This window comes from Eublepharis macularius, chromosome 11, assembly GCF_028583425.1.
Source record: "Eublepharis macularius isolate TG4126 chromosome 11, MPM_Emac_v1.0, whole genome shotgun sequence".
NCBI classification, from domain to species: domain Eukaryota; kingdom Metazoa; phylum Chordata; class Lepidosauria; order Squamata; family Eublepharidae; genus Eublepharis; species Eublepharis macularius.
The window spans coordinates 90,659,541-90,686,641 of NC_072800.1; the positions used below are offsets into that span (position 1 = coordinate 90,659,541).

At 44.7% G+C, this 27,101-nt stretch overlaps 1 protein-coding gene across 4 annotated transcripts in view; it reads right to left on the bottom strand.

The window, feature by feature from the left end:
- OBSCN (obscurin, cytoskeletal calmodulin and titin-interacting RhoGEF) overlaps positions 1-27,101 on the bottom strand; it is a 293,495-nt gene that overhangs the window by 212,050 nt on the left and 54,344 nt on the right. For all 4 annotated transcript variants that reach the window (XM_054991181.1, XM_054991180.1, XM_054991179.1 and 1 more), the window contains exons 16-26: positions 26,739-27,008; positions 23,734-24,000; positions 18,825-19,091; positions 15,885-15,997; positions 13,503-13,656; positions 11,361-11,522; positions 10,369-10,473; positions 9,498-9,764; positions 5,499-5,768; positions 2,207-2,473; positions 347-616 (exon numbers count right to left, since the gene is read on the bottom strand). In XM_054991181.1, the coding sequence (XP_054847156.1) occupies positions 347-616; positions 2,207-2,473; positions 5,499-5,768; positions 9,498-9,764; positions 10,369-10,473; positions 11,361-11,522; positions 13,503-13,656; positions 15,885-15,997; positions 18,825-19,091; positions 23,734-24,000; positions 26,739-27,008 (2,412 nt within the window). The remainder of the gene's footprint in view (positions 1-346; positions 617-2,206; positions 2,474-5,498; positions 5,769-9,497; positions 9,765-10,368; positions 10,474-11,360; positions 11,523-13,502; positions 13,657-15,884; positions 15,998-18,824; positions 19,092-23,733; positions 24,001-26,738; positions 27,009-27,101) is intronic.

Sequence of the window (27,101 nt, forward strand, 5' to 3'; positions counted from 1 at the left end):
GAGAAGAGCTGACAAGTGTCCAACCCATGTCAGGCATCACTTGTAGATTGGCTCTGAGTTTCATGGCAGTGTGAAGCAGAGATACTCCGGTCTAAGCCCACTGAAATCATTGGAGTAGCTCTGTTTAGGATAACACTGTCACTTCCTCTCGCTGGGCCTAAACTATCTCAGAGGGCTGTTGTGGGCATCAAGGAACTGATGGAAGAACCACATATGCCAACACGAGATCCTTGGAGGAAGGGCAGGATGATGGGATGGATGGAGAAAGATAGAAGCTCAAGTCCGGGGCCAATTGAAGGCAAAGCAGAAGCAGATAAAAGTCCCAAGGCGAATAATAGAGACTCACCTTTCACCTTCAACCGAGCACTCTCAGAGAATCTCTTCTGCACCTTGACCGTTACCGTCCCTGCATCTTCCGGCATGACGTGCTTCAACGTCAGGGAGTGACACTTGCCCACACTCTTGATCTCATTGAAGTTATTGGGGTAAAGGTGTGTGTCATTGAGGAACCATTCGACCTCCTCGTTGTCCTCAGACAGTTCGCAGGAGAAAACAGCGCAGCTCTCCTCTTCAATTTCCACATCCTGTAGGTGTTTGGTTATCTCCACTTTGCGGTCTGTTGGAGAAAAATAAAAGGTACAGAATGAGATTCCACAGCATGTTATCCCCCCCCCCCCCAAGACAATAAATGCTTTGGCATATTGCAAATCTCCCAGGTCCCTTTTCACACTACTTTCCTGTTCCCGGAACGTTGTGACGTCACACAAAACTCTCGTGAGAAGACGCTATCTTCCGCATTTTTGTGCAATGTTTCACAACATTCTGGGAGCAGGTAAGTAGTGTGAAAAGGGCCCTGGTGTCTGATACCATCTCTTTTCCACATGTGAAAGTGGGTTTTTTGATAAATAAACAATTATCTCACCGACCATGAGCCTTTGGGGAGGCGAAGATGAAATTAACAAACCCTCTGGGGAACAATCTCTGCTGGCTCTGTCTTTTTAAATTACCCTCCCATGATGGTGGAAAGTGCCCTTAAGTCATAGTTGACTTATGGCGAAATTGACTTATGGTGAAATTTACAGCACCTTCGGTTCTGTCTTTTTAAACTACGCTTACACTGCTAACACTGTGTCTCCCTACACTTGAGCGTCCTCGTGTAGGATGTCTCATGTATAGAGTAGACATGGGCATGAACCAAAAAAAATTAACAAATCCGTGGTTCGTGGTGCAGTGCCAATGACGATCCCGAAGTCGTGAACCGCAACGGACATTTCCCATTGCCAAACCAGTTTGCGGTTCATGGTCTCAGAATGGCCCCCATTGCACTTAGAGAGCCCATATTCACAGGGAGTGTGTAGCAGGCTCTCCTCCAGCCAGCACCCAAGTTTGGTCAAGATTGCAATAGGGATCTGGGAGTTATACCCTCTCCAATCTGAGGCCCCCAGGAAACTCCCACAAAAATCCAAGCTCAATTATACTCTCTCTCCCCCCAAAGGCTAGCAAGTAGCAAGCAACAGCTCTCACCCTCCACTGCTCGCTGAAAGTGAAAGCCAGCCTAGGAGCACCGTGCTTTTTATAAGCTGAGGTCCCATAGAGCAACGCAGGAGGTCTGTGTTTGGCTGTCAGAGCTGTATATCAGAGTTTGCAGGGATGAGATTGGAGTGCCCATGGCTACAGAACACCCCTCCTCCCTCCCTCCCCTGGGTGTCTTCTCCCAACTTGTAACCACTTTGCAGCTCCATGGTTGGAAGGAAGACCTGCCGATCAAGGTAAGCTGGGCTTCGATTCGGGTTCCCAGGGCAACAGAAGGAGTGCAGACAGAGTTCAGGCATTCCCCTGGCTCCGTTTCCAGGGGAATTGATTGATGGCGCAAGACTGTCTGGCTTCCTGAACCACGGCCAAACATACCAAACCAGGCTTCTTCCGAACGCTGGTTCGTTTGCCGTGGACAATCACAAACTGCCAGATCGCAATTGCGCGATCGCCAATTTCATGGGTTTTTGAAGTTCGTAATGCGGTTCGTGCCCATGTCTAGTAGAGAGACTCATTGTTAAAAATTAAAAGATGCAAAAAGTCAAGCACAGGTTGAATTTGGAAAGAAAACAATTTCCTTGGCTTCTGCTTTCATGTTAAGTGTAGACGTTACAAAATGGCACATTTCTCTTTCTTCACAAAAGTATAAGAAGTCTGAGCAAAAAGCACATACCCAAAACAGTCAGTTTGGCTTTGGTCTCTGCATTCCCAGCTCTGCATTTGTAGACACCAGAATCTCCAATATTCAGCCTCAAGATTTTGAGTTCCGCCGTATTCTTATCCCTCTTGGGTTTAAATCTCTCAGAGGGCTCAACACGGGTGTGGTCTTTGTACCATTCTACGGTCTTTGGTGAAGGCTTGAAGTCACAAGAGAGTACAATTGAATGAGTTTCCAGAACAACTTTGTCTTCTAGGGGCCTGGTAATGGTTACTTGAAGATCTACAGAGAGAGTAACACGTTCAAAGATGTATCATTTGATTTCAAACTTGGTAAAATAATGCATATTTTCCAACACAAAAAGACAGGTAGATCAAATAAACAGTTTTGTGGCAATATATTAAAGCCTTAAGAACATTTAAGTTTTTGTATTGTCGAAGGCTTTCACGGCCGGAGAACGATGGTTGTTGTGGGTTTTCCGGGCTGTATTGCCGTGGTCTTGGCATTGTAGTTCCTGACGTTTCGCCAGCAGCTGTGGCTGGCATCTTCAGAGGTGTAGCACCAAAAGACAGAGATCTCTCAGTGTCACCTCTGAAGATGCCAGCCACAGCTGCTGGCGAAACGTCAGGAACTACAATGCCAAGACCACGGCAATACAGCCCGGAAAACCCACAACAACCATTTAAGTTTTTATTCTAGCGTTAGCTTTTATGGATTGGGGTTTAGTCTATGAAAGCTTACACTAAAATAAAAACTTAATTTTTAAGGTGCCTCTAGACTCCTGTTTATCTTATTGATGCAAACTAACATGGCTATTCCTTACTGGAATTAATATTCATGGATGAGCCAGCTTTATATATTATCATAGCTACATTTCTCAGCTCTGTCTGCTTAATAAAGAAATCCCAGTGAAGCTCTGGGTGAACTGGCAACATAATAGCAGATGATTAAAAAGGACCAGAAATAGATAAAATGCAGGAACTGCTTCTTCCGTCTTCCCTCTTGCTGTTAGCATTAAGATAAATTATTTTTAATTCATCCTTTAATCAACAGATCCAGAGGAGTTAGCTGTGTTAATTTGTAGTCGCAAAATAGTAAAGAGTCCAGTAGCACCTTTAAGACTAACCAACTTTATTGTAGCATAAGCTTTCGAGAACCACAGCTCTCTTCGTCAGACGCATCATCAGCTTTCGAGAACCACAGCTCTCTTCGTCAGATGCATCATCAGCTTTCGAGAACCACAGCTCTCTTCGTCAGATGCATCATCAGCTTTCAAGAACCACAGCTCTCTTCGTCAGATGCATTTCTCGAAAGCTTATGCTACAATAAAGTTGGTTAGTCTTAAAGGTGCTACTGGACTCTTTACTCCTTTAATTAACGTCTCCCTGAAACCCAACAATCAATTTCTTTTCTCTTTTTAGGAATCTGAAGTCATTTCTAATCAATCCCGTTTTGATCAAAAGAGAAGTTCAAAGTGAGGAAATGAGGTTCTACAAAATCTCAGAATTTTACTCCGCAGAGGTTCAGAGGCAGGTAATATCTTTCCAAGCCTTCCTCCATATTACAGCGCCACCCTGTGGTGTGTAACATAAAACAACTGCAAGGGCTGAAGCTACACAAAAAGGGTACATGGGATTCCTCTACAAAAAGAAATCAGAGATGTGAAGGAGAAATCCCTCTTCCAAAAGAGAAAAAGAGAGAGAGAGAACATGAAGAATCAATTATTATATCTAAAGAAGTTATTTTTGGAAAAAGAAATTTCCCTTCCCATAAAATGCTTCTTGCTATCCATTTCATGTGATAATTGGCACTTTGCTCTCCATCCACCAAGAAGAAGCACATTTGTAGCTGTTGTGAGGTCTGGCTTCCCTTCCCTCTTCTTACCAGTGGTTCTACTTGCCAGTAAGCACCCTCTATTACTTCACCTATACACAGAATACAGATGTGCAAAGAAGAGGGCAAACCAAGTTACCAGGGCAAAAACAGGCTATCTCAAGAAAACTTCTACCAGTAAGAATCAGGTGGGTGGCCAGTAGATTCAGGATAGACAAGAAGAAATATTTCTTCACTGAAAGAGCAATTGGCTTGCAAAATTCACAGTTGTGGGCTGTGGGGATGGCCAATTATTTAGACAGCTTTAATTAACTGATTTATTGATTTAGAAAAGGTCAGTGCCACCTCTTCAAAGACCTTCAAAGACCTGCTTTAAGAGATGATTAGACAAATTCATAGAGGAGAGCTCCACTAATACTTATTAGCCATGAAAATCAAACAGAAGAACCTCCATATTCAGAGGCAGTAGCCTGCCTGGAGGGCAAAACCGAGATCTTGGTGTTTGTGCCTTGCTGGTAGGCCTCCCAGGGACATCGGGTTTGCCACAGTCAGATCCAATATGGTTGCTCCTAAATTTTTTATGTTATCTAAGAAGAAGTTTAAGAAATATTTGGAAAAGAAATGCGATGTTAAAGGACAATTGTGGTCTTTGGAGGGATTTTAAATTTTATTGAGTAAGATTTTAATGAAGGGAATATATATAAGATCTCTACCATGGGTAACATAATATAATTGTATTATAGTGAAATAATAATCTTTATGAATAAACGGGGGGTTCGAGTGTTGTTGGAAGTCAATAGAGAAAAGGGGGAGGGGAGGGGTGGGGTTATATATTTAGAAAGGTTTAATTTGGATAAGTTGTATGTATTAACCAACTACTTTATATCACCTCATCCAATAAAATCTATTTTAAAAAAAAAGTTATGTTATCTAAGTAATGTGTATTTGGTCAGATGTTCTGCCTTACCCTCTGCTGTTCTGGATGGCAGATTTAATAAGATTCCTTGGAATGAGAGGCTATGTCCTTGCATACTTGGGGAGGTTGAAACCCAGGAACATGTTTTCCTGAGATGCCCTTTCTATACGGAAGCACGTATGAGATTTATTACTCCCTTTCTGGATGGTATCTCAGAACATTCAGATAAGAAAAAATTAGAAAAACTGCTGTCAAACTCAGATTTTACTGCAGATAGCGAAATTTTGTGCTTTGGTCGTTAAAGCCCATTAGAGTGTAGGCCTCCATTTCGGTTGCTTGCTTAGAACTATGCTGACTTCCTGGTCTTTACAAATTTTGATAGATATTAGGAAATTGTTTTCAAATTGTATATACTCATATGTTTCATGTTTTAAATGGTTGTAAAATGTGCACTTAAATTTTTATGGTAAATGTACTGGCTAAGTGCTGTAATAAAGAATACACACATAAGTAACGTGTATGTGCACAAATGCTCTGATGCCCTTTCATGCCACTTACCTTTCACGACCAAGTTGGCCAAGGACTTTGATTTGCCAATTGCAAACTGGATGGTGCCCGTCATGTCTGCGTCGGTCTTTTTCAGGATCAGGCGGTGGAGGGTCCCCTCTTGCTCCATCACGACGTCCTTGCTAGCCTGCAGGAGCTCTCCACGGAGAGACCACTTGGGGGGCCTCACGGAATGGATGGAGATTTCGCACTCAAACCTGGCTTCCGCCGGCTCTGTCACCTCCACGTCCCGCAGCTCCTTCACAATGTTAATCGATTGCTCTGAGGAGAGGCAGAAATGGAAAAAAGAGAAAAGTGAATGGCCCGCCCTGCCTTTGTGCTGCGATGGCTGCTGCTCGGAGACCTGAACTCAGGCCCCGTTTTGCTAATGATGGATATTTCCTCTGGTGCAAAGAGACATCACTGGTGGAATGTGCCTTTTCCACCAAAAGTGGACGAAGGCCGGACCAGTAGCCAAACAGAACTTTTGGATCTGACCTAAGGTCAAGTGTTCCATCCCAGACAGGAAGAAGAATGAGGACTACAGCCTTTTAAAACAGAAAAAGAGAGCCAAGACAAGTCTAAGACAAAGGAAGAAAATTTTAAAACACTAATATTATGACTGCTGTAGCAAAGTAAATTTTACACACTAGAGAACCATCTGCCCTTCATCTGGATAGCCCAGGTGAGCCTGATATCAGATTTCAGAAGCTAAAGGGGGTCGGCCTTGTTTAGTAACTGGATGGAAGACCTCCAACCAAGACCAGGGTTGCATAGGCAGGCAATGGCAAGCCACCTCTGTTGGTCTCTTGCCATGGAAACTCCACTAGGGGTCGCCATAAGTCAACTATGACTCGAGGGCAGGATTTCATTTTCATGCAGAGGCAGGCAATGGCAAACCAGCTCTGTTAGTCTCTTGACATGAAAACCCCACCAGGCATCACCATTAATCAGCTATGACTTGACAGCACTCTCCACCACCAGGGAGCAATTTAGTCTACTGCTGTTGTTTCCCCGCTCCTATCAGTGGCAGCCAATAACGAAGAGTGAATACGTGAAACTACTTTATACTAAATTAGACAATTGGTCCGTCCAAGTCAAGACTGTCTACTCAGACTGGCGACAGCAGCAAACTCCAGGTTCTCAGGTGGAGAAAGTTCTCTCCAATCACCTCCTACATGATCCTTTAAACTGGAGATTGATTGATTGATTGATTGATTGATTGATTGATTGGATTTTTAGCCTGCCCTTCCCGCAAGCAGGCTCAGGGCGGGTTACAATCATAGATAATTTACAACAAATAAAAGCAGTGAAATACAGCTCAGTACCAACATGGATTTCAACATTCCCGGTGGTGCACCTTTCCCCCTTTCCCTGCCCACCATACACAAGGGAAGAAACGGACGCTGGGAATTGAACCTGGAACTGCCTATGTGCCACGAACATGATCTAGCACTGAGACTCAGCTCAGTAGAGAAAATAAATGACACAACGACACAGGTACAATTGTCTAGAACATCATGGGGAGGCCACCATCTCCAGCAGCAGCCTTCTGTCAAGCACTATGTTTAGTTCTACCGCTACAAGCTGCAATACTATGCACACTTATCTAAAAGTAATCAGCAGGACTTCTTTCCAATCACACATGCTTAGGGTTGTGCTGTAAGGCCAATTCCTGTGAATATATTCTTTTGGAATCTTTTAAGCTTTGTTAAACTGACATCTGACTGCTTCCTTTATAATGACAGAGAGGAGATTAGAAGAATCAATATATTTAATGGCATGTAGCGCATGCTCCCATGTGGTACTTTGCAAGTCCCATCTGTTGCTCTGAGCGGCGTGGAGGAATTCTGGAATAAAAATGTACTAGATAAATGATGGAGGGCTGACAACTTAGACTGACTCCCACCCAGTATGCTCCTGGAAAACAGTAGATTAATATAGTCTTGCTTTTAATTTGTGTTATTTTTCAAGAGAAACCCATATCCTATAATTTACTGCCGCAGCATTTTGTAACCTGATTTTACAAACATTTTGTAATGTGTGTGTGTGTTCTTAAATCAGTGCTGTTTTTTATCTGCTAGAGGACTTTTGTTTTGTATCCTTACCAGGGCTTTTTTTCTAGGAAAAGAGGTGGTGGAACTCAGTGGGTTGCCCTCGGAGAAAATGGTCACATGGCCGGTGGCCCCACCTCCTGATCTCCAGACAGCAGCGCAGAGGGCAATCTAAACTCCCCTCTGCCTGGAGATCAGGGGGCGGGGCCACCAGACATGTGACCATTTTCAAGAGGTTCCGGAACTCCATTCCACCGCGTTCCCCTTGAAAAAAAGCCCTGATCCTTACAATTTTTGTTGCATTGTTAGTCACCTTGCGTCTAAGGAAATAAGGTGGGATATAAATATCTTAAAGAAATAAAATAAATAAAAAATTCCTGTACTGAATCAAATCAATCCAAAAGCGACAAGGGGAAAAGATGTGCAAAGCTCTAAACAGCATGGTGCGCTCCTTTCACTGATGTTGTTTTCCAAGGTGTGTGCTAAGATGGTGCATCTGGAGCACTGGAGACTGTTGTAGGAACACGTCTTCACTTTCTGAGGTTCTGGCTCCACCTTAAAAGTTTTCTGGCTAAACCTGCTCCCTCAAAGCATTGTTATCCACAACCAATGGAGCAGCAGTTCCAAACTGTGATCATGGTGGGGTAAAAATGTTACCCACGCCTCTGTATCTCGTTGCTCAGAAAATGGCCAGTAACACAAAGAATTGTAAAGCTAGGGGGTCTTGCCTGCATGCATTGATAAACCAGATGATGACTTGCCATAAGCCGGGGTCACAAGCAGTCTTTTTCAGACATTAGACTGGGAGGGGGCAGGAAATGAGAACTGATCTGAAATCGAAACCAATTGTACACTATCCTCAAAACTACCCCGATAATATGAACTGATCACTATTTAGTGCCAATTCTCTGGCCAAGCGACCCAAATAACTGCTTGGGACACACCACCAAAAGGGCACCAACACACCACAGGGGCACATCTCGCTCCCAGCCACCTGTGATGTGGGAGGTGGCAGGTATAACTTCCTAGATCTGCACTGCGGCCATGTGGGTACAAGCCTGTGCTGCCACCAAGACTCAGACATGTTCCGACTGTCAAGACACAGGAAGAAGCTATCGGTAGACTTCTCTTGGGGTGATAAACTACCTTCAACCACTCCTGCCACGCTGGTAGTCCTCTTGGTTATTATAGGATTTAGATAAACAGTGCCCACTCTCTGTTTCATGAGTAGACATGGGCACGAACAGAAAAAAATGAACATGGTGTTCATTGCCATCCACGAACAACAAACATGGACGAACATGATCCTGTTCATGAATATGTTCGTTGTTCGTGGGGGCCAGCAGGCTCTTCTCCAGCCATCAAGATCCCTACCGCACCACTCCCAGAAACTCTACCTGAGCAGGCAGCAGGAAAGGTACCAATAATAAATAATAGCTTGGCCCCAGAGCCTGGCAGCAGCCCTGGAACCTGAAGGGGTAGATCTCTATCCCACCACACACAAAGAAAATTCAAGCTCCAATGCACTCACCCTGTCTCTCTAACAGCAGCTTTCTCTCCCTGAAAGCCAGAGCTGGGAGCCCCCCCCCCTTGTCTTTTCCTCTTGTAACAAATTTGGAGCTCCAGTTCACACTTGGAAGGAAGACCTGCCTATCAAGCTAAATTGGGCTTAGATTGGGGTTTCCAGGGCAACAGCAGGAGTTCAGACAGAGTTCAGACAATCCCTGCCTGAGCTGCCATGGGAATTGATTGCAGGTGTCAGACTGTCTGGCTTGACGAACAGCAATGAACGAGGCTCGCAACGACTACCTGTTTGTTTACAATGGGGCCTCCCGAACAGCTTGTTCGCGAACAGCAGATTGGGCTGTTCGTGGGTTTCTTTAGTTCGTATTGCTATTCGTTCCCATCTCTATTCATAAGCTCCATCCATACTTGCTAGACAAGAAACGGGAGATACCTTCTACGTAGAACTGAGCACTGCATTTATCATCAATGGCATCACAGGTGTAAATATCCTCATCGTCGAACTCCGTGTCATTGATTATCAGCTTCCTGTAGACCCCGTCGCTCACAATCTCGTACTTTTGGCTCGGCTGGATCTCTTGGTTGTTCTTGTACCATGTGACCTCAGCATTGGGACGAGACACTTGGCACTCCAAAAAGCCCCGATGTTTCTCAAGAGCGATCTTAATGCGGAGAGGTTTTATAATCTTTACAGGCAGCTCTAAAAAGAGTAGTTTTTTTTAAGACCAAGCACATAATAGTAGGAAGAAAAACGACAATAGTAGAGATCCAAAGCCTTTTGTGAAGATTACATCAGCAACCTATGCAGCCTACCTATAAGATAGGACAGTATTATGGTCACTCTGTTTCAGACAATGAGCCAAGTCTGGGAGGCTTTGCTGTGATCTTGGGCCTTCTAGTGAGTCCTACTCTACAGTTCAATTTCTTGGCCATTATGCTAAACACATTAAAGTAAAATCTGTGGTTAGTGGTGCTGAATTAAATAATCAAACAGGCCCTTTCAATATTGTGAGTCTGTAAAGTTTCTGCATTCAGTACACAAGAAAAGCTAATGGTATTGTTATACCTAAGGTTTCCAATCTTCAGGTGGGACATGGAGTATTCCTAGAATTACAACTGATCTCCAGACCACAAAGATCACCTCCCCTGGAGGAAATGACAGCTCTGGAGGGGGAGACCCTATGATGTCATATCCACCCTGAGCTCCCGCCGCAAACTTTGTCCTTCCCAGGCCCCACTCCCAAATAGCCAGGAACTTTCTAAGCTGCCATTAGAAACCCTAGCTATAGCCACAGGCTAATTACCATTCACTTTAAGTTGTGCTCTGGATTCTGCTGTTTCCGCAACAAATTTGATCTCTGCAGAATCCTGCACTTCCACGCTTTTGTAGACGAGGGCGTAACTCTTCCCTGTGAGCAGAAAGACTGATTCAGTTGCAGGCCACCAGCATTAAGAAAAAAAATCTCCCCACCCACCTTACATGGAACTACTTTTAAAGGTCTCCTTGAGAGGAAGGAGTTGCTCAAGAATAGGAACAGGAAAATAGGAGCTGGGAGGGGCCAAGAGAAATAAGATAAAAAGCCCCGGGCGGAGGAGGTGAGGAGGCAGCTGCCCAGAAGCTGTGAAAGGGCTGTGAACGGAGAGTATGGGGCCTTTGCTGTCAGGGACTTCCAATTTAGAACTCAGTAACTTCACTGCATAGTACAGCACCACAGACATTTCTTGTCAGGAATAACTTCCGGTTGAACGAAATGCTTTCTGGGGCACATACAGGGAGAGATGGTCCCTTAGGTATGCTGGTCCCAGTGAACCCCAAACCCCCAGAGTATGGTGGGGCCATGACTCTGGCATCTGCAGAAAGGAAGGTACCACATCACCTGAAGCCTCAGAGGGCAGCCAGGAGGAACTTTGCACAGCTTACTCAGATGGCGATGTTACTCCCTGGCTTAACCCTGCAGGAAGGGTGCAGCTGCCAAGGAAAACTAAGGACCTGGGAGGAGGACCCAGGTGGGGAAACCACCAGATGAGTGGAGGTGGGCCACAAGGTGGCAGTTGATCTTGAAAGTTGGCAATGTATAAGAACCACGTCATTCAAGCGCAAACTTCACTGTTCCAGTGTATTGTCTCATCTCTGACCACATGGAGAAAAGATGACCCCTCCCCAGGGGACCTTGGGGCCTCCCAGCATGCCAGTTCTAAAACAGATCATTCTTTCCCTTCCCCACCCCTCTTCTCTGCATACCATTAATGGCAAGAAAAATCCCAGCAAGACACCCTTCATCTCCCCTCTTCCTACCTTCTTGACGCAGCTTGATGTTGTCTCCAGCCCGAATTTTATTTTCGTTACTGTACCACTGAGTCTGTACATCGTCGTGTGAGATTTCGCAGAGGAAAGACGCGCTCTCTTTTTCAGTCACTTCCACGTCTTCCAAGGGCTTCACGATCTTGATATCTCGAGCTAAAGATTCACAGCGACAGGTTCATCACAAGATACTTGTTCCTTCCCCTGTTCTGTTTAAGCTACATCCAAACTAAATAAGTTCACCGAGCTCGCCTGCTTTGTCCCTCCCATCTTTTCTTTTAGTTACTGTGGTAGCTAATAAGTAATGAAAACTCTGGGCCCTTTGGCTGATACTCTTAAATTGTTTTGTTGGCCAGTCTTGCTGCAAGCTACTGATCTAAACTAGATAATGCTAAAAAGACAACCTGCCCTCTCCCACAGAGGACCACCTCTCCATATAGATTCTCCTTCTACATCATAAATTAAGCTTTGCGTCATGTGTCTCGCTCTGTGCTCCATCACTTTGTGAGGTCAAGCTGACTTCAGTAATAAGCAGGGCTTTTTTTCATGAAGGCTCTGGGTTGCAGAATGCCTCTCAGAAGAAGTCCACCAAAGAAAATCTCTGATGGCTTATTAGAAGGAGCTGCAGGACCTGTCTACTTAGAAGGGTGTTTGGGAGCAGAGGTCATTTGGGCTGAGAAGGACCTAAATTTGCTCTCAGATGTTTTGACTTCGTTTTTATTATTTTTTTATAAACAGAAGAAACTGACTGCAGTGACAGGTGCAAAATGTCTCTAATGTACAATGAGAGTATAAATATTTTAAATAATAAAGGTGAGAATCCTGGTAGAGATACATTAGCCCTTTATTGGACTCTGTCAGATTTTCGCAATAAAATCAGTGGTAATGGAATACTACTGGTGGTACATATTCTTCTCTCCCAGAGATGGTCACTGACTTCAACCCTGGCTATATTCAAGAACAAATGGGTGATCCAGTACTTGCGGTAAAATGGCTTAAGCCAACCAATAGAAGCGGAAAAGACAGAGTTTGAGACAGAGATTAGGAATCAAAAATAGTGAAGATTAGAGATAGGCACAAACCAAAATATGAACCAAAGTTCGTCACAAACCGGGCTGGTTTGTGGCTCGCGAACCGGTGGTTTATCAGAGCCCATTTCTGACAAACTGCAACAAACTGCTAGGATTTTTAGGCTCGTTCGATCAATTCATATTTCAGTTCATCACTGCAGACAACCTGGAGCTGATCAATCTATTCCCTAGGCAACAGGGCGGGTGGACTTCTGCAGACCTTCTGCAGTCCAGAGAACACCAATGTCAGCCCTCCAAAGCTTGATAGGCAGCTCTGGCTGCCAACCAGAGAGCTCTCATTATGCTCTATGAGAGCATCCTCCCACCCCGCTCTCAGGCAAGTGGTTTCAGTTTCCAGAAGGCAGTTAGACAAGGAGGAACTGCTTGGATTTTCAGTCACAGAGGGAGGTATTTCAAGCTTGTGCTTAAGATTCTCATGCTGCAATTTATTTCAATGGAGCCAATGCAAGTAGATCTAATGGAACTTTCCAGAAGGGCAGCTGCTTTGAGGGTCCATAACTCGAACATCCAAAGTCCAATCTTCACAAAACTTGGAGGGTGGCTGCAGGAGAGCCTGCTGAAGAATCCTGGTGAGTTTGGCATCTCTGACTGTCAGGGGGCCTTTCTACAGCCCCCTGAAGTGACAAACCACAAACTGAATGAACCGGTTCGCGAATTGGGCAAATTCATTATGGTTCTTGGTTCATTGCTTTTCATAAACCATGAACCACCATTTTCCTGGTTCATGCCCACCTCTAGTGAAGATTGAATAGGAGAGCTGCTCGCTACATTAAAATGAGTTTACATTATAAAGGATGTAGGGGGATTGAATTTATGAGCGCTGCAAAGCAGAAACAGTAGACTATAATGCAGTATTTTCCCCCACCCCTAAGGATTAGCAGATGCCCCAATTTTCTTATTTATCTGTAGCTTGATTTAGTCCAAGGAAAGGCAAAACCTAAAGCTACGTTCATCCAATCATAAAAAAGGTGGACCAGCTCAATGCCTGGACTTCATGTTTTGCAAAGGCATCTCGAAAGATTTTGTTCTTCCCACCAAAACGTACCATGGACTTCCAAAGTGGCCAGACTCTTGTCATCAACAGCATCACACATATATTTTCCTTGATCTTCGTATTCACAGTTGTGAATTATGAGGCTTCTCTTTGTCCCTCGGGAAATGATTCCCAGTTTTTTACTTGGTCGTAGTTCGATTCCATCCTAGAAAGAAGACATCCCAAGGAAGATTTATCACAATGCATCCTTATTGGAATCAGTAACCTGTTTCTGTCTCACCAGATTCGATACGGAACGAGTAAACATTCAGCTAAACAAGACCCCCTAAACAAGACTTGCAAAACTTTCATATCCAAGCTGCTATCAGCTTCTTAGAATGTAGCAATTGTCACTGAATGCTTGGGAAAGATGTCTACGGGTCTGAAAAGAAAATATCAGACTCACAAACTCACCAGCCAATTCAGACAGCTGCTAGGTACAAATAATAATAACAACAAAAACAACATTCGATTTACATACTGCGCTTCAGGACAACTTAATGCCCACTCAGAGCGGTTTACGAAGTATGTTATTATTATCCCCACAACAAAACACCCTGTGAGGTGGGTGGGGCTGAGAGAGCTCTGAGAGAGCTGTGATTGACCCAAGATCACCCAGCTGGCTTCAAGCAGAGGAGTGGGGAATCAAACCTGCCTCTCCAGATTAGAGTCCTACCACTCTTAACCACTACACCAAACTGGCTCACCAAATAGCAGCACTCAAGAGATCCACACAATGGGACCAACCTGTCTCTTGCATGACCTTGTTTCTGCAGCTACATAAATACAAAGTAAAGAGAGGACTGGGGTTTTCAGAACTGTGTTTGGCTCAGGGCTCCAGTGTTCCCCAATCTCAAATCCATATCTGATTCTCTTATATACAATAGGCTAAAATCAGAGTTTCATTTGACTCTGAACTTCATTCCCATGGCCAATGGCTTTAAATGTTCACAAGCATTCCAAATGCTTGGAGGGGGTGGAGATGTCCAGGAAAGAATATAGTTTTAGGTAAGTACCCACATTGGTATGTAGTAGAATAGCAAGATTTGAGTCCAGTGGCACCTGAGAGTTCAACAAGATTTTTCAGGGTATGAGCTTTTGAGAGTCAAAGCTCTCTTCTTCAGATAGTATCAGATAGGTATTGTGTTTCTCTGCAGCAGAACAGCAGGGTTTGAGTCCAGTGGCACCTGAGAGACTAAATAGATGTTCAGGGTGTGGCCTTTCGAGAGTTAAAGCTCCCTTCTTCAGATACCTGTCTCAGAACAGTGAGACAAACAGTGCTACTTCTGTGGTAAAGGGGAAGGTCAGTTTGTTTGGGAAATGGGACCTGGTGCACCAAAGAGGTTAACTGCAGGAACAGGGACCAGGAATAAGAGGGACGCTGAAGCTGAGGGAACTGAGAGTCTCTCAACACAAAATGCCTCTGTGCACGTCCTGTCAATTTCACCTCTCCAGTGTGGGATCACAACCAGAGGGCAGCGAGGAATGGATATGGGCTGAGGGTGGCTTCCAGAGCCAGGCTTGGACCTGGAGAGGTTATAACGGGCTGAAGTTTCCCATCCGGCATTTCACAGCCCCTTCACACCGCTCCAGTGAGTAGCAACAACCTTTGCCCTGCAGCCGGCTCTGCCTTTTTAAACTACCCTTCCCGGATACCATTGCATCTCCTGACACGTGTTCTTCACGTGTCAGATGCCTTGTGTAAAAAGACTCTTGAATAGGAAGCAGTTAAGGGGAAAAGGAGTCCAAAGGCTGAAGGAAAGGGGGAAGAAGGAGAAGCAGGAAGCTCATACTGGAGGCTAAGTAGGGGCACCTAACCTTTTTGAGTTTTGCAGACACTTTTGGAATTTTGAGAGAAGGTGATGAGCACCACTCCAAAATGGCTGCTGCAGAAGGCAGACCCAAAGACAATCCCTCCCTCCTCACTTTGTGAAAAAATGACCGGGGGGGGGGGACAATGAAGGAAATCCTGAGCGTAAGAAGGTGAAAAGAAAAGAGAGAATAAAAAGAAGGGGAAAGGGGACCACACACACTGACTAAAAAAAGCTTGGTTGCTTACCAGACCTCCTGATCCTCTAGAGCCTATGACTGCTATCGCAGTGAAAAGCCCTCTCATTTGAATGAGATTAATAACAAGCCCTGCCTTACAACGGCCCCACCCACTTTCTGAAAAGCTTGGCAAGATGCAGGGGAACTACTAGCAGCAATAAAAAAAGAACCAGCAACCATAGGAAGTGCTCTGTGATATCTTTCTCTTTACTGGCTGCTAAGCTTTGGCATCTATTACAATCATGCAAAAAATAGCTTTCCTCCAGTTTCCCCAGGAGTTAGTGTGACATAACCACCCCCAAAGCCTGGGGGGCGTAAGAGACACCTTACTAATAACATCAGTACCTTGCGCCACTTCACATTTGCATTCGACCTGGAAACTTCACACTCAAAGGTTACATCATCCTTGTTCTGAGCTTTGATGTCTACTAAAGGCTTGGTTATTTTCACCGGCCGTTCTGCCAAAGAAAACGAAGACAGTAAAAGTGAGGATGAATTAACAGGATTTAGAGGTTGTTGCCTGACACAACATAAAACACTTGGCCCAAAGTCATTTCTGAATATCAGGCCAAAAACCTCAAGATCCGTATTTTCCAAGGCTCACTAAGAGTGGAAACACACGAGATAAATTACATGTGAAGAGCACTTGATTGGTCCCACAAACTTCCCTGGGAGTGGTAGTCTTATCCACGCACCCCCCTTCCAAGCAACAGGAGGAAAACAGAGTGAAGTGGATTTTCTTGCAGCTGCTTAACTGGAGAGATTCTCTCTTTCAAAAATCCAACCGGCTGGTTTTCCTTCAGGAGCTCAGAGATGGGGCGGGTGTGTGTGTGCAACAGAACCCTGCTGGGAGAAGAAGAATGGGAGGGACTTGGTTTCTCTCCCATTCACAAAACACCTCGGCTTTTTTTCTGCCTCTTGTTATGTCATTCCCAATCTCCCCCCCACCCCCATCCTGAGCTCCCCTAGGATTTTTGAAAGAGAGAGTGTATGTGAGAGAAAGTCCCTCCAGTTGTGATTCTCCCCAGCTGAGCTGAGATTCACATCAAGCGGCTGATTTTTTTTAACTTCAATTCCCAGGGATCCTTGCAGGATCCAACACGCGTTCGTGCATCTTGTGTGTTTTGACCCTAAGTGCTTTGCACTGCCACACCTACAGGAAATCATTTTGAGTGCACAGATGTTGCAACGACATCAAGAATCCTATTTACATCCTCAGACTGGACAAGCTGAAATGTATCCCACACTGGATAACTTGGCATTCTGGGACCATCGATTCTGTCCCTGCGAATATAGTCCAAGTCAGAACAGATGCAAGAGATTTTACCCGCAAAGTGTTGAACAAAATGGTCGCTCCTCCCTCTGCAGGCTGGAACCCAATAAGCCCCGAACCACTCAGAAGAGTTCCACACCATGCAGATACGATGATGGCAGCTAAATATTTTTTCTTCACTGCCACCACCACCACCATGGAACAGGCATTAAAATGAGCTCTAGCCCATGCCTTGTAGAATCCATCTTGAGTCTTTCTCCACTGTTGTCCTAGCCATTTCCCTTGTCTTTGCGTCATCCGCAGCCCCTCAGTAAACCAAGAGGCTACCCTCGTGTTAAGTGCCGGGGTCATTTCCTCATTCCATAGGCTCCTAGGCAGGAAAGATCTTGCCACTGTGATGCTTGCTTTGGTAACAACTTGATTAAATCACTCCAACGTGGTCTACGTGGGGCTGCCCTTGAAGACTGTCTGGAAACTACAGTTGGTACAGAATGGTGTGGTCAGAACACTAACAGGAGTGGGTTAGAGGGGCCATATCATTCCAGTCTTGTTCCGTTTATAATGGCTCCCAATATGCTTCCAGGCAGGGGTCATTTCATAGAAAAAGAGCTGAAGGAACTCATTAGCATAACTCATTAGCATATGCCACGCCTCTTGCCATCACCGGAAGTGTGTCATTAGCATGCCTGATTTGCATATGCCACACCCCCTGACAACACCTATTCTGGCTGTTTTGGACCCAATCCTGGCCATTCAGGATCAAAATTGGGCCCAAAATGGCAAAAGGGGGCTGAAAATGGCTGGAAAGGGGCACAAAATAGTCAGGATTGGGCCACTGCTGAGTGGGAGAGTGATCCACCACCTGTCAGAGGCCCGATCCAGGCCATTTCAGCCCCAATCCAGGCCGAAACAGGCCCAAAATGGCCGAGAGTCAGGTGGGCAGGGCCACCTGACATGTGACCTCTGCATTCCTGTGCGTTCCCCCTTGAAATGAGCCCTGCTTCCAGGACAATTCAAGGTGCTGGTGTAGACCTTGAAAGCTCTCTATGGCTTGGGGTCCCCATACTTGAAGGGCTGCCTATTCTCCTATGAACCTACTCGAACACTGCGGTCATCTTCAGAGGCCCTGCTTCTGGTTCCCTGAAGGCTACATGGGGGGCAACCTGAGAAAGGGCCTTCTTGGTCATGGACCAGAAACTTTGGAATTCCCTCTTCAGGGACTTTTGTCTATAGTTGTTATCTGCTAGCCGCTGAAGACTTGGTTGGTTTGTTTGGCGTTCCCTCACTAACTCTTATTGGCCCTCCTCCCTGTTTGTGTGTGTTTTATGTGTTTATCTTTTTATGTGTTTATATTACATTTTACCTGTTTTAAATATTTGGTGGTGGTGGTGCCCTCAAGTCATAGCTGACTTATGGTGACCCCCCGGTAGGGTTTTCATGGCAAGAAACTATCAGAGGTGGTTTGCCATTGCCTGCCTTCTGCAGCCCTGGTCTTCGTTGGAGGTCTCCCGTCCAAATACTAACCAAGGCCGAGCTTCTGAGATTTGACGAGTTCAGGCTCACCGTTAAATATATTTGTATTATAAAAGCTTTAATGTCTAAAATGCTTTAATGTTTTGTTCCAATGTCCACCATCTTGGATGGTCTTAACTAGGAAGAAAGGTGGCATAAAAAAAATAGACAGATATTTATACCACACTTTTCCCCCCAAAGGGACTCAAAGCAACTTATGACATTGTCCCCAATTTATCCTCACAAAAAGTGGGCTAGCCTGAAAGCGATTGATCCAAGGTCCCCCAGTGAACTTCTGGGCAGAGTGGGTCTCCTGGGTCCTTGTCCGATACGCTAACCACTACACCCTGGTGCTCTCTCATTATGAGAAGAGCAGAAAAATGGAATTAACGCACAATAGTCTTTGCAAGGATGCCTTGGGCAGATGTCTCGTCTATCCAAAATGACAGGCTGGCACTAACGGAGCGGAAACAGAATACCAGATTGCAGCGGATGTTCACCTGTCACATGAAGTCTGCCCGTCGAGTGGACCCCTTCTGCCTTGAAGGAGACAAGGCCAGAGTCCTCAAGAGCAAGGGAAGACAGAGTCAGCGAATGCTTCTTCCCCTGAACGCTGATGCGGCAGTTGTCCTGTGCTTTCAGCCTCAAGCCATCCTTCATCCAGGTTGCCTCCACGTTCTCATGGGACAGTTCCACCTCAAAAGTGGCACAGTCTTTCTCGTGGACGTCCACCTGCTGCAAGCCTTTCGCCAGCTTGATGGGCCTCACTGAGAAACAAAGAAAGGGTATGTAGAATTAATCAATTATTTTAAACAGTTTGTGTCCTGCTTGGACTCAAGATGGCTAACAACAGCGTGGCTACACGTTGCAAGGACACAAAACGTAGAAGTCTGCTAACAGATAAAAAGAATGCACAGATGTAAAAATGCACAGGTAAATCATAGACTCATAGAATCATAGGGCTGGAAGGGACCTCCAGGGTCATCTAGTCCAACCCCCTGCACAATGCAGGAAATTCACAACTACCTCCCCTTCCCCCCACACACACCCAGTGACCCCCTGCTCCATGCCCAGAAAATGGCAAAAAAATCAGCTGAGACAGTTCACCATCCTCTAAATGATAGGCAAAATGTACCAAAGTATGCAAATATGTGCGCAGTGTGAGCAGCGTGGGTAGAAGTCACCCACAAAAATAAAAAGAAACCATTCAGCAGAGAAGTGATGGGCATGCGTAAGGGCCACTTCACACATTACCAGTACAATCCTAAACTGAGTTACTCTGGTCTAAGCCCACTGATTTCACTGTACATTTATTTAGGAGTATACTAAATACACCAGTAAAAATGTACGAATGTAAGCATAACAAAGACACGTTTGCAAACACGTTCCCACTTCTCAAAGAGCCAGGGTTAATCTGGCTCCCTAATGGATGTCAACTTGGTGGCAAAGCAGCTTTGCTGTTAGGTAACGTGTGAAACAGCTGCAGAAATCCACTCCTGGGTTATTCAATAGAGCCAGACTATAAATAAATAAACAAACAAACAAATAAATAAATAAATAAATAAATATCCCAGTAAATTCCGAGCAGCTCCATTTCCCATCTAAGTTAACTAGGAGGCTCCAATTAGTGCAAAATGCTGCAGCTCGACTGTTATCAGGAGCGAGCAGGAGCATGAACGTCACTCCCATCCTACAGTTGCTCCACTGGCTACCCATCGTTTACCGTGCTCAGTTCAAGGTATTAGTTATTACATACAAAGTTCTTCAATGCTGTGGTCCAGCATATCTATGGGACCGCCTCCCTCCCTATGTTCCTCCATGGCAGCTTTGCTCATCTGAACAGGGTCTCCTGCAGGTGCCAGGCTGCACACAGATGAAGTCAGCAGCAGCCCGTACACGGGCTTTCTCTGTGGTGGCCCCGATCCTGTGGAACAGCCTGCCTGAGAAAGTCAGAAGAGCCCCCACTCTCCTGGCTTTTTGTAAACGACGCAAAACCGAACTATTCAAAAAGGCTTTTTACTCAAATGGGAGGGCTGTATTGTAGGGATGGGGTCTCAGGTGCTTTGCTAATAAGTTAGGGACCGTAGACTTCATCACCATTTTTGCCTTATATATTATCTGCTGCTTTAAATATGTACTCCTATGTACAACCAGCGCTCTGTGTTGTCTAATGTTAGTCCTAGAATTGATTATGTTTTGCTTCAGTATTTTTCTACTCTGTCTTGGATCCCTGCTAATGCTATGTCTTTAAACGTGTACATGTTTACCTTATGGTATTGTATTGAAATATACTTACTTGATACTGATTGTATTAACCTCATACTGTGTAATCCACCTTGAGTCTCAGTGAGAAAGGCGGACTATAAATGACGTAAATAAATAAATAAATGTAGGGCTGAACAACACACTACAACTTCTTCCATATCTATTTTTAAAAGGCAGTATTACTTTATCAAGGAGAAGAATGGAGGGAGTAGGGAGCTTTAAGCATCTCCTCCTGATGGATCGGAGTTTGGTTCTAAGAAAGCCACAAAGGCTTCTGGGTAGAAGGAAAGGGTTGAACAAGACATAGCTAAGAACGGGTTGCGGGAGCATAAGAGTGAATAAGGCAAGACAGAAAAATAGGACGTTTCGGTACAAGGAACTAGATGAAAGAGGTCTTAGATCTCCAAAGAAAATGTTTATTTTTACTTATGTAAGAATGCACCTGTCACACCTGTGCTGGGTAGATCTCATAAAAATAAGTTAATGTCTGAAACTTCTAAAGAAGGTGTGCTGTAACTATAGTAACCAGACTGGACATGGTATACCAGACTGGACACGGTACACTGAGGATGGGAAAGTGAAAACTGCAGTTGTCTGATATGGAAATTAGGTGTGAAAAACATGTAGCTATTAACATTCCAATGGCATCAGAAAACGTCTATAACCTCTGGAGGCCTGCTAACTACCCCGAGGAAAACTTGTAATGCTTTTCCTCTGCTTTTCTGCATTAAAGCTAATTTTGCTTTTGGTTTTTGTGGATTTTCCGGGCTGTACTGCCATGGTCTTGGCATTGTAGTTCCTGACGTTTCGCCAGCAGCTGTGACTGGCATCTTCAGAGGCGTAGCACCAAAAAACAGAGATCTCTCAGTGTCACAGTATGGAAAAGATGTTGGCAAGATGACTCAGCCCAACCCCAACCCTCCTGAGTTAATGACCTGCCAACATCTTTTCCACACTGTGACACTGAGAGATCTCTGTCTTTCAGTGCTACACCTCTGAAGATGCCAGCCACAGCTGCTGGCGAAACGTCAGGAACTACAATGCCAAGACCACGGCAATACAGCCCGGAAAACTCACAACAACCATCGTTCTCCGGCCATGAAAGCCTTCGACAATATAATTTTGCTTTTCTTTCTAGAATTGGCTCCTTGTGTTTATTAATTGGGTTGTACATACAGGGTTTCCCTATTTGGGCTAACACTCCCTAACATTTCTTCACTAGAAAAAGCCACCTTTGAGCTGCTGAGGTGGAAAGAATACCTGTCCCTGCAATGGGTACCTATAAGAAATCACAAAAGCAAGCACGGAAGCAAGCAAGCATGAAAACAAGAAAGCAAGCATGCAAACAAGTAAGCACACAAGCACAAAAGCAAGCAAGCATGTGAGCAAGCAAGCATACAAGGAAACAAGCAAGCAAGCAAGCACGCAAGCACCCAAGCAAGCAAGCATGAAAGAAAGCAAGCATGCAAGCAAGTAAGCACGCAAGCACAAAAGCAAGCGAGCATGTGAGCAAGCAAGCATACAAGGAAACAAGCAAGCAAGCACACAAGCAAGCAAGAAAGCACGCAAGCACGCAAGCACCCAAGGAAGCAAGCAAGAAAGCAAGCATGCAAGCAAGTAAGCACGCAAGCACAAAAGCAAGTACGTGAGCAAGCAAGCATACAAGGAAACAAGAAAGCAAGCACGCAAGCACGAAAGCAAGCAAGCCTGAAAGCATGAAAGCAAGCACGCACGCACGAATGCAAGCAAGCAAGACAGATTGTCTGCATTTGTGTATGTGTGTGTCCTGGTTTACTTTACAGCTGTCCTTTTAAGGCCCCTTCTCTGATGTTTCACTCTCTAAGCTGAGAGATGGTTAGAGAAAATCTGTGACAGGGATGACCTTTCCATTGGGTCAGGGGATATTCCATCACTCAGAACTGGGGAATGTGCTTGTAGGCATACTGGGGTTATTTTGAGGGGGTGAACTTCAAGGGAAGAGATTAGCAAATGCTCCTACTCACCACATGCAGGCATAGCATAAGCAGGCATTCTTCCTGCAGTTTAAGGGGCGGGGGGGGGCCAGAAGCAAAACCACTTTTTGTTCCGCAACCAAAATGCTGCAAAGGGGGCCAGTTCCTACTGATACACTGATATTTCACAACCTATTTAAATTTTATAAGATAGAAATAACCCTAAAGAGACATTCAAAAAAGTCCATTCAAAAATAGTTCTTAAAGGCCCATAAACTGGCAGGCTGTGGCCAGCTCTGGGACTTTGGATATGTCACTATTAGCACGCATCGAGGGTCATGTAACACTTTGAGTGGCTGTGAAGTTTACTCAACCAAGCCTTGCCATACTATTGAAAAGTGCGTGTTGAACTAGGAGAGAATCATGTTAGCTATAAAAAATCCTAAGTATTATATTTTCTAAATTATACTGCCTCCGGATTTCTAAGTTTTCCATTTAAACTGATTTCAGATTTTTTGGGATCGGAGATGTAGTTCATTTTCATGGCTTCTATGTTACAAATGGGTGCATTTTTCTCAAGATCCTCATATCGCGAAGCCGTAGAAGTGCACAACCAGAATTTTTAAAAATGCTGATGTCTGCAATTTCTATGGACATTAGGAAAAATGAGGTAAGGAGTATGAACCTCCTTTGACCTACTCATTTGTATTTCAACAGGATTTCACTCCCAAAAGTTGGGTGGGGGAGGGAGGTAAAATAGCAAACGCCTAACAGCCTTCGAAAGTCTCAAAATGTAAATGATGAAAGTTCATGACACAGTAAGCTATGCTGTCTCTAAGGAGTCAGCATTCTTCCGCATTTCTGCTCAGAAATTGATCATACGGCTATTTCCCGAGAACTTTCCTTCCAAACTGTTGCATGTACACATTTAAATTGTATGACGCTGTTTTATAAAACAGGTGACTCCACAAATGAATTAAAAAGCTTAGATAGTAGGGGTTGCCTGTATTGTGGTCTCAGGGTAATTAAACACTGTTCCGTTTGTAGTATTGTAAATAGTTCATGACAAGAATTTCACCAGTCTGTTTAATGACCTAGAGATGTCCACCACATCAGGCCACCTCCTCCATGAGCTGTTGCTCAGAAGTTTTGCATTTCCCAAAATCAAGATGTACAATGATCCGTGACTTACTTTCCACATTTACTTTTGCCTGGGTCTTGTCATGGAGGGTCTCGCAGGAATAAAAGCCCCGATCCGCATAGGTGGCGCTTTTAATCACCAGGCTATGCTTTGTCCCGTTAGCCTTGACCTCCATGTTGGCATTCGGATGGAGCACGCTACTGTTCTTCATCCACTTCACCTCCGCGGTTGGCTTGCTCAGCTCCACTTCTAGAGTCACGGTCTCTTTCTCCTCAACAGATTTGGTCTCCAGTTTCTTCAGGAATAACACCGGTGCCTCTGCATGCAACCCACACATAAACACGTGAAAAAATGCAATTCTGAGAAAATCCAGAAACTGCAAGGCTAAAAATTATTGTGTGCAGATGACAACATGTCAGAAAAGAGGTTGGAAGACTGCAAACGTGAGAGATCAAGAAACAGTTGCAGTTCTTACAGAATGCCAGACACAACATTTTAATAGCAGTCCAAGTGGGTTCTTCACCCAGTGTGCAATGCTACCTTGCAACCTGCATATATACTATGAACTGAACACTGGTTCCACTGCCTATCTTGACTTTTCCTTTTGTTTTGGTTGGGCTGTCCATCGTTAAGAAGAAAATATTTTAAAGTGGCAGGCATGATTCACCTTTCACTTTATAAAAAGCACAACAAAAACAGTTACAAAATGCCCCAGTGATTGAGAAAAGGGTCGGAATGTTGGTGACCTCACAAGTACTAGCCAATAGGTGCCCGTCAAGAGCTGGTTTTCCCACACTTCAAACTCAACCGTGCTCAATTTTTTTTTCAACAAAAGGTTTGATCTTTTGTTGTTGGTGCACAATGAGGGAGTTTTGAAACTGGTCCCAGTGCTCTTAAAATGTTTTCACCCATAATCACTTTCACATGAGATTAAAAATGCCCTTGAGCTTGTCTCATGTGAAAATTCTGCTTGATGTGGAAATCACTTATACGTTTTATCAAATGTAAGTTTTATCATTTCATTTCAGGTGAAACCAATTTCAGTCACAAAGGTGAAAAGAATTGCAGGCTAGCTAAGGATCACAGGAAACTAAGAGTCTCTCTGCACAAGACGCCTTGGCGCATGTTCATCAAGTGTAGGGAGACGCAATGTTGGCCAGGAAGCATAGTTTAAAAAGACAGAGCTGGTGGAGATTGTTCCTCAGAGGGTTTGTTAATTTCATTTTCGCATAGTTTAAAAAGACAGAGCCGGTGGAGATTGTTCCTCAGAGGGTTTGTTAATTTCATTTTCGCCTCCCTGAAGATTCTGTCAATTTCACCTCTCCTGTCTAAAACTGTGTGGGATCGCAACCAGAGGGCAGCGAGGAATGGAAATGGGCTGGAGCTGCCTTCCAGAGCCGGGCTTGGACCTGGAGAGGTTCTAATGGGCTGAAGTTTCCCTTCTGGCATTTCACAGCCCCTTCACACAGCTCCAGTGTGCAGCAAATCCTTTGCCCTGCTGCCGGCTCTGTCATTTTAAACTACCCTTCCCGGCTAATATTGCATCTCCTGACACGTGTTCTTCATGTGTCAGATGTCTCTTGTACAGAGAGACTGAATATGCTTGACATGAATGGTAATTAAGAGTACAGTTACATACGGTGATTCCACTGTTCTCAATGAAACAAAGAGACCAGAGCACTCTACCGTTTCCCAGTGTGAGTGAGTGCAGGAGCTCCCAAAGACGTCTCCAACACACACACACACACACACACACACACACACACGCAAACAAGTTTGCCAACCCACAAAGAGTTGTGCCCAGTTCATCTCACTGGAGGGGACAACTCCACACAAGCTCAAACAGATTTGTAGAGCATCCCCCTTCCCACTGGACAAGTTTAGTGCAGTCCCTGTCCCTGATGGGCTGGATTACGACACAGAGGCAACATTCAAATACATGGTAGTCTGTCCCCACTGAGCCACCCACAATTTAAAGTGATACTACCTGGAATTCTAGCATCGATGGTTGTTGTGGGTTTTCCGGCTGTATAGCCGTGGTCTTGGCATTGTAGTTCCTGACGTTTCGCCAGCAGCTGTGACTGGCATCTTCAGAGGTGTAGCACCAAAAGACAGAGATCTCTCAGTGTCACAGTCATCTCAGTGTCACAGTCATCAGTGTCACAACTGTGACACTGAGAGATCTCTGTCTTTTAGTGCTACACCTCTGAAGATGCCAGTCACAGCTGCTGGCGAAACGTCAGGAACTACAATGCCAAGACCACGGCAATACAGCCCGGAAAACCCACAACAACCATCACTCTCCAGCCGTGAAAGCCTTCGACAATATATTAATTCTAGCATCGTCTGAAGTCTCATAGAAGAATGAGGTGGTAAAGGACTAAGGAGGAAGAGAGGATTATTCCAGTGCAGAAAGCCAGTGCGGAATTGTATGCTTTAATGCTTCCTTACACTAAAAAAAATCCTCATGGTAAGCAGAATCGAAAAGGGTCCAGTAGCACCTTTAAGACTAACCAACTTGACTGTAGCATAAGCTTTTGAGAATCACAGTTCTCTTCATCAGATGCATGGAGAGCAAGAAGAAACTGATCAGATAGATAGATGGGGAGGGGAGTAGATGCAATCAGTAGCTTCTGATAATGGGATCGGTTGACTTCTGATAATGAGATAACCATTCATAGACTCTATTCAATCCAAGTCTGACTGAGTCAAATTTACGTATGAATTCCAATTCAGCAGCTTCCCCTTGGATCCTGTTTTTGAAAGGTTTCTGTTGAACTACGGTGACCTTTAAGCAGGAAATCCATCAGGAAGAGCGTTTGTCTTGGACATTTCTCTGTAAAGCACTAACTTTCTACTTTCAGAGATGGCATTTTTTAACACGGCAAAGTGTTCAAAGTATATGATTGTGCCCCCATCCAGCAAACTGAAGTGCACGCTCCAGTCTACCCCTTCGGGATTTTACCACCCCATTCTGCTTCATCTGTAGACCCGAATAGCTCCAAAAATGATCCATTCCGTGATGCGAACTGCATTCTTTGCATGCATCTTCTCACCTTCCACCTTGAGCGTCGCTCTGCTTTCCACTCCTTCTGCTTCTGCTGCGATTTCAGCAGAATCCTTCAGGGTCAAGTTGGTGATGGTGAGGCTGTGGCTTGTGTCCTTGTGAGCGATCACGTATTTCTTACTGGCCTCGATTTTGGCTCCATTGCAGCTCCATGTGACAGCAGCGTCACTGGGGGAAACTGTGCACTTGAGGACAGCCTCTTTGCCTTCTTCAGCTACCATGTTATGGAGGCCTTTCACAAACTTCACCACTCTAGGAACTGGGAGGTGAAAAAATGATTGACTGAATAATAGAAGGCATTAATACAGTGTTATTTGTCTTTGGGGTATAACTCTCTCGGTAGGTAAAGGTA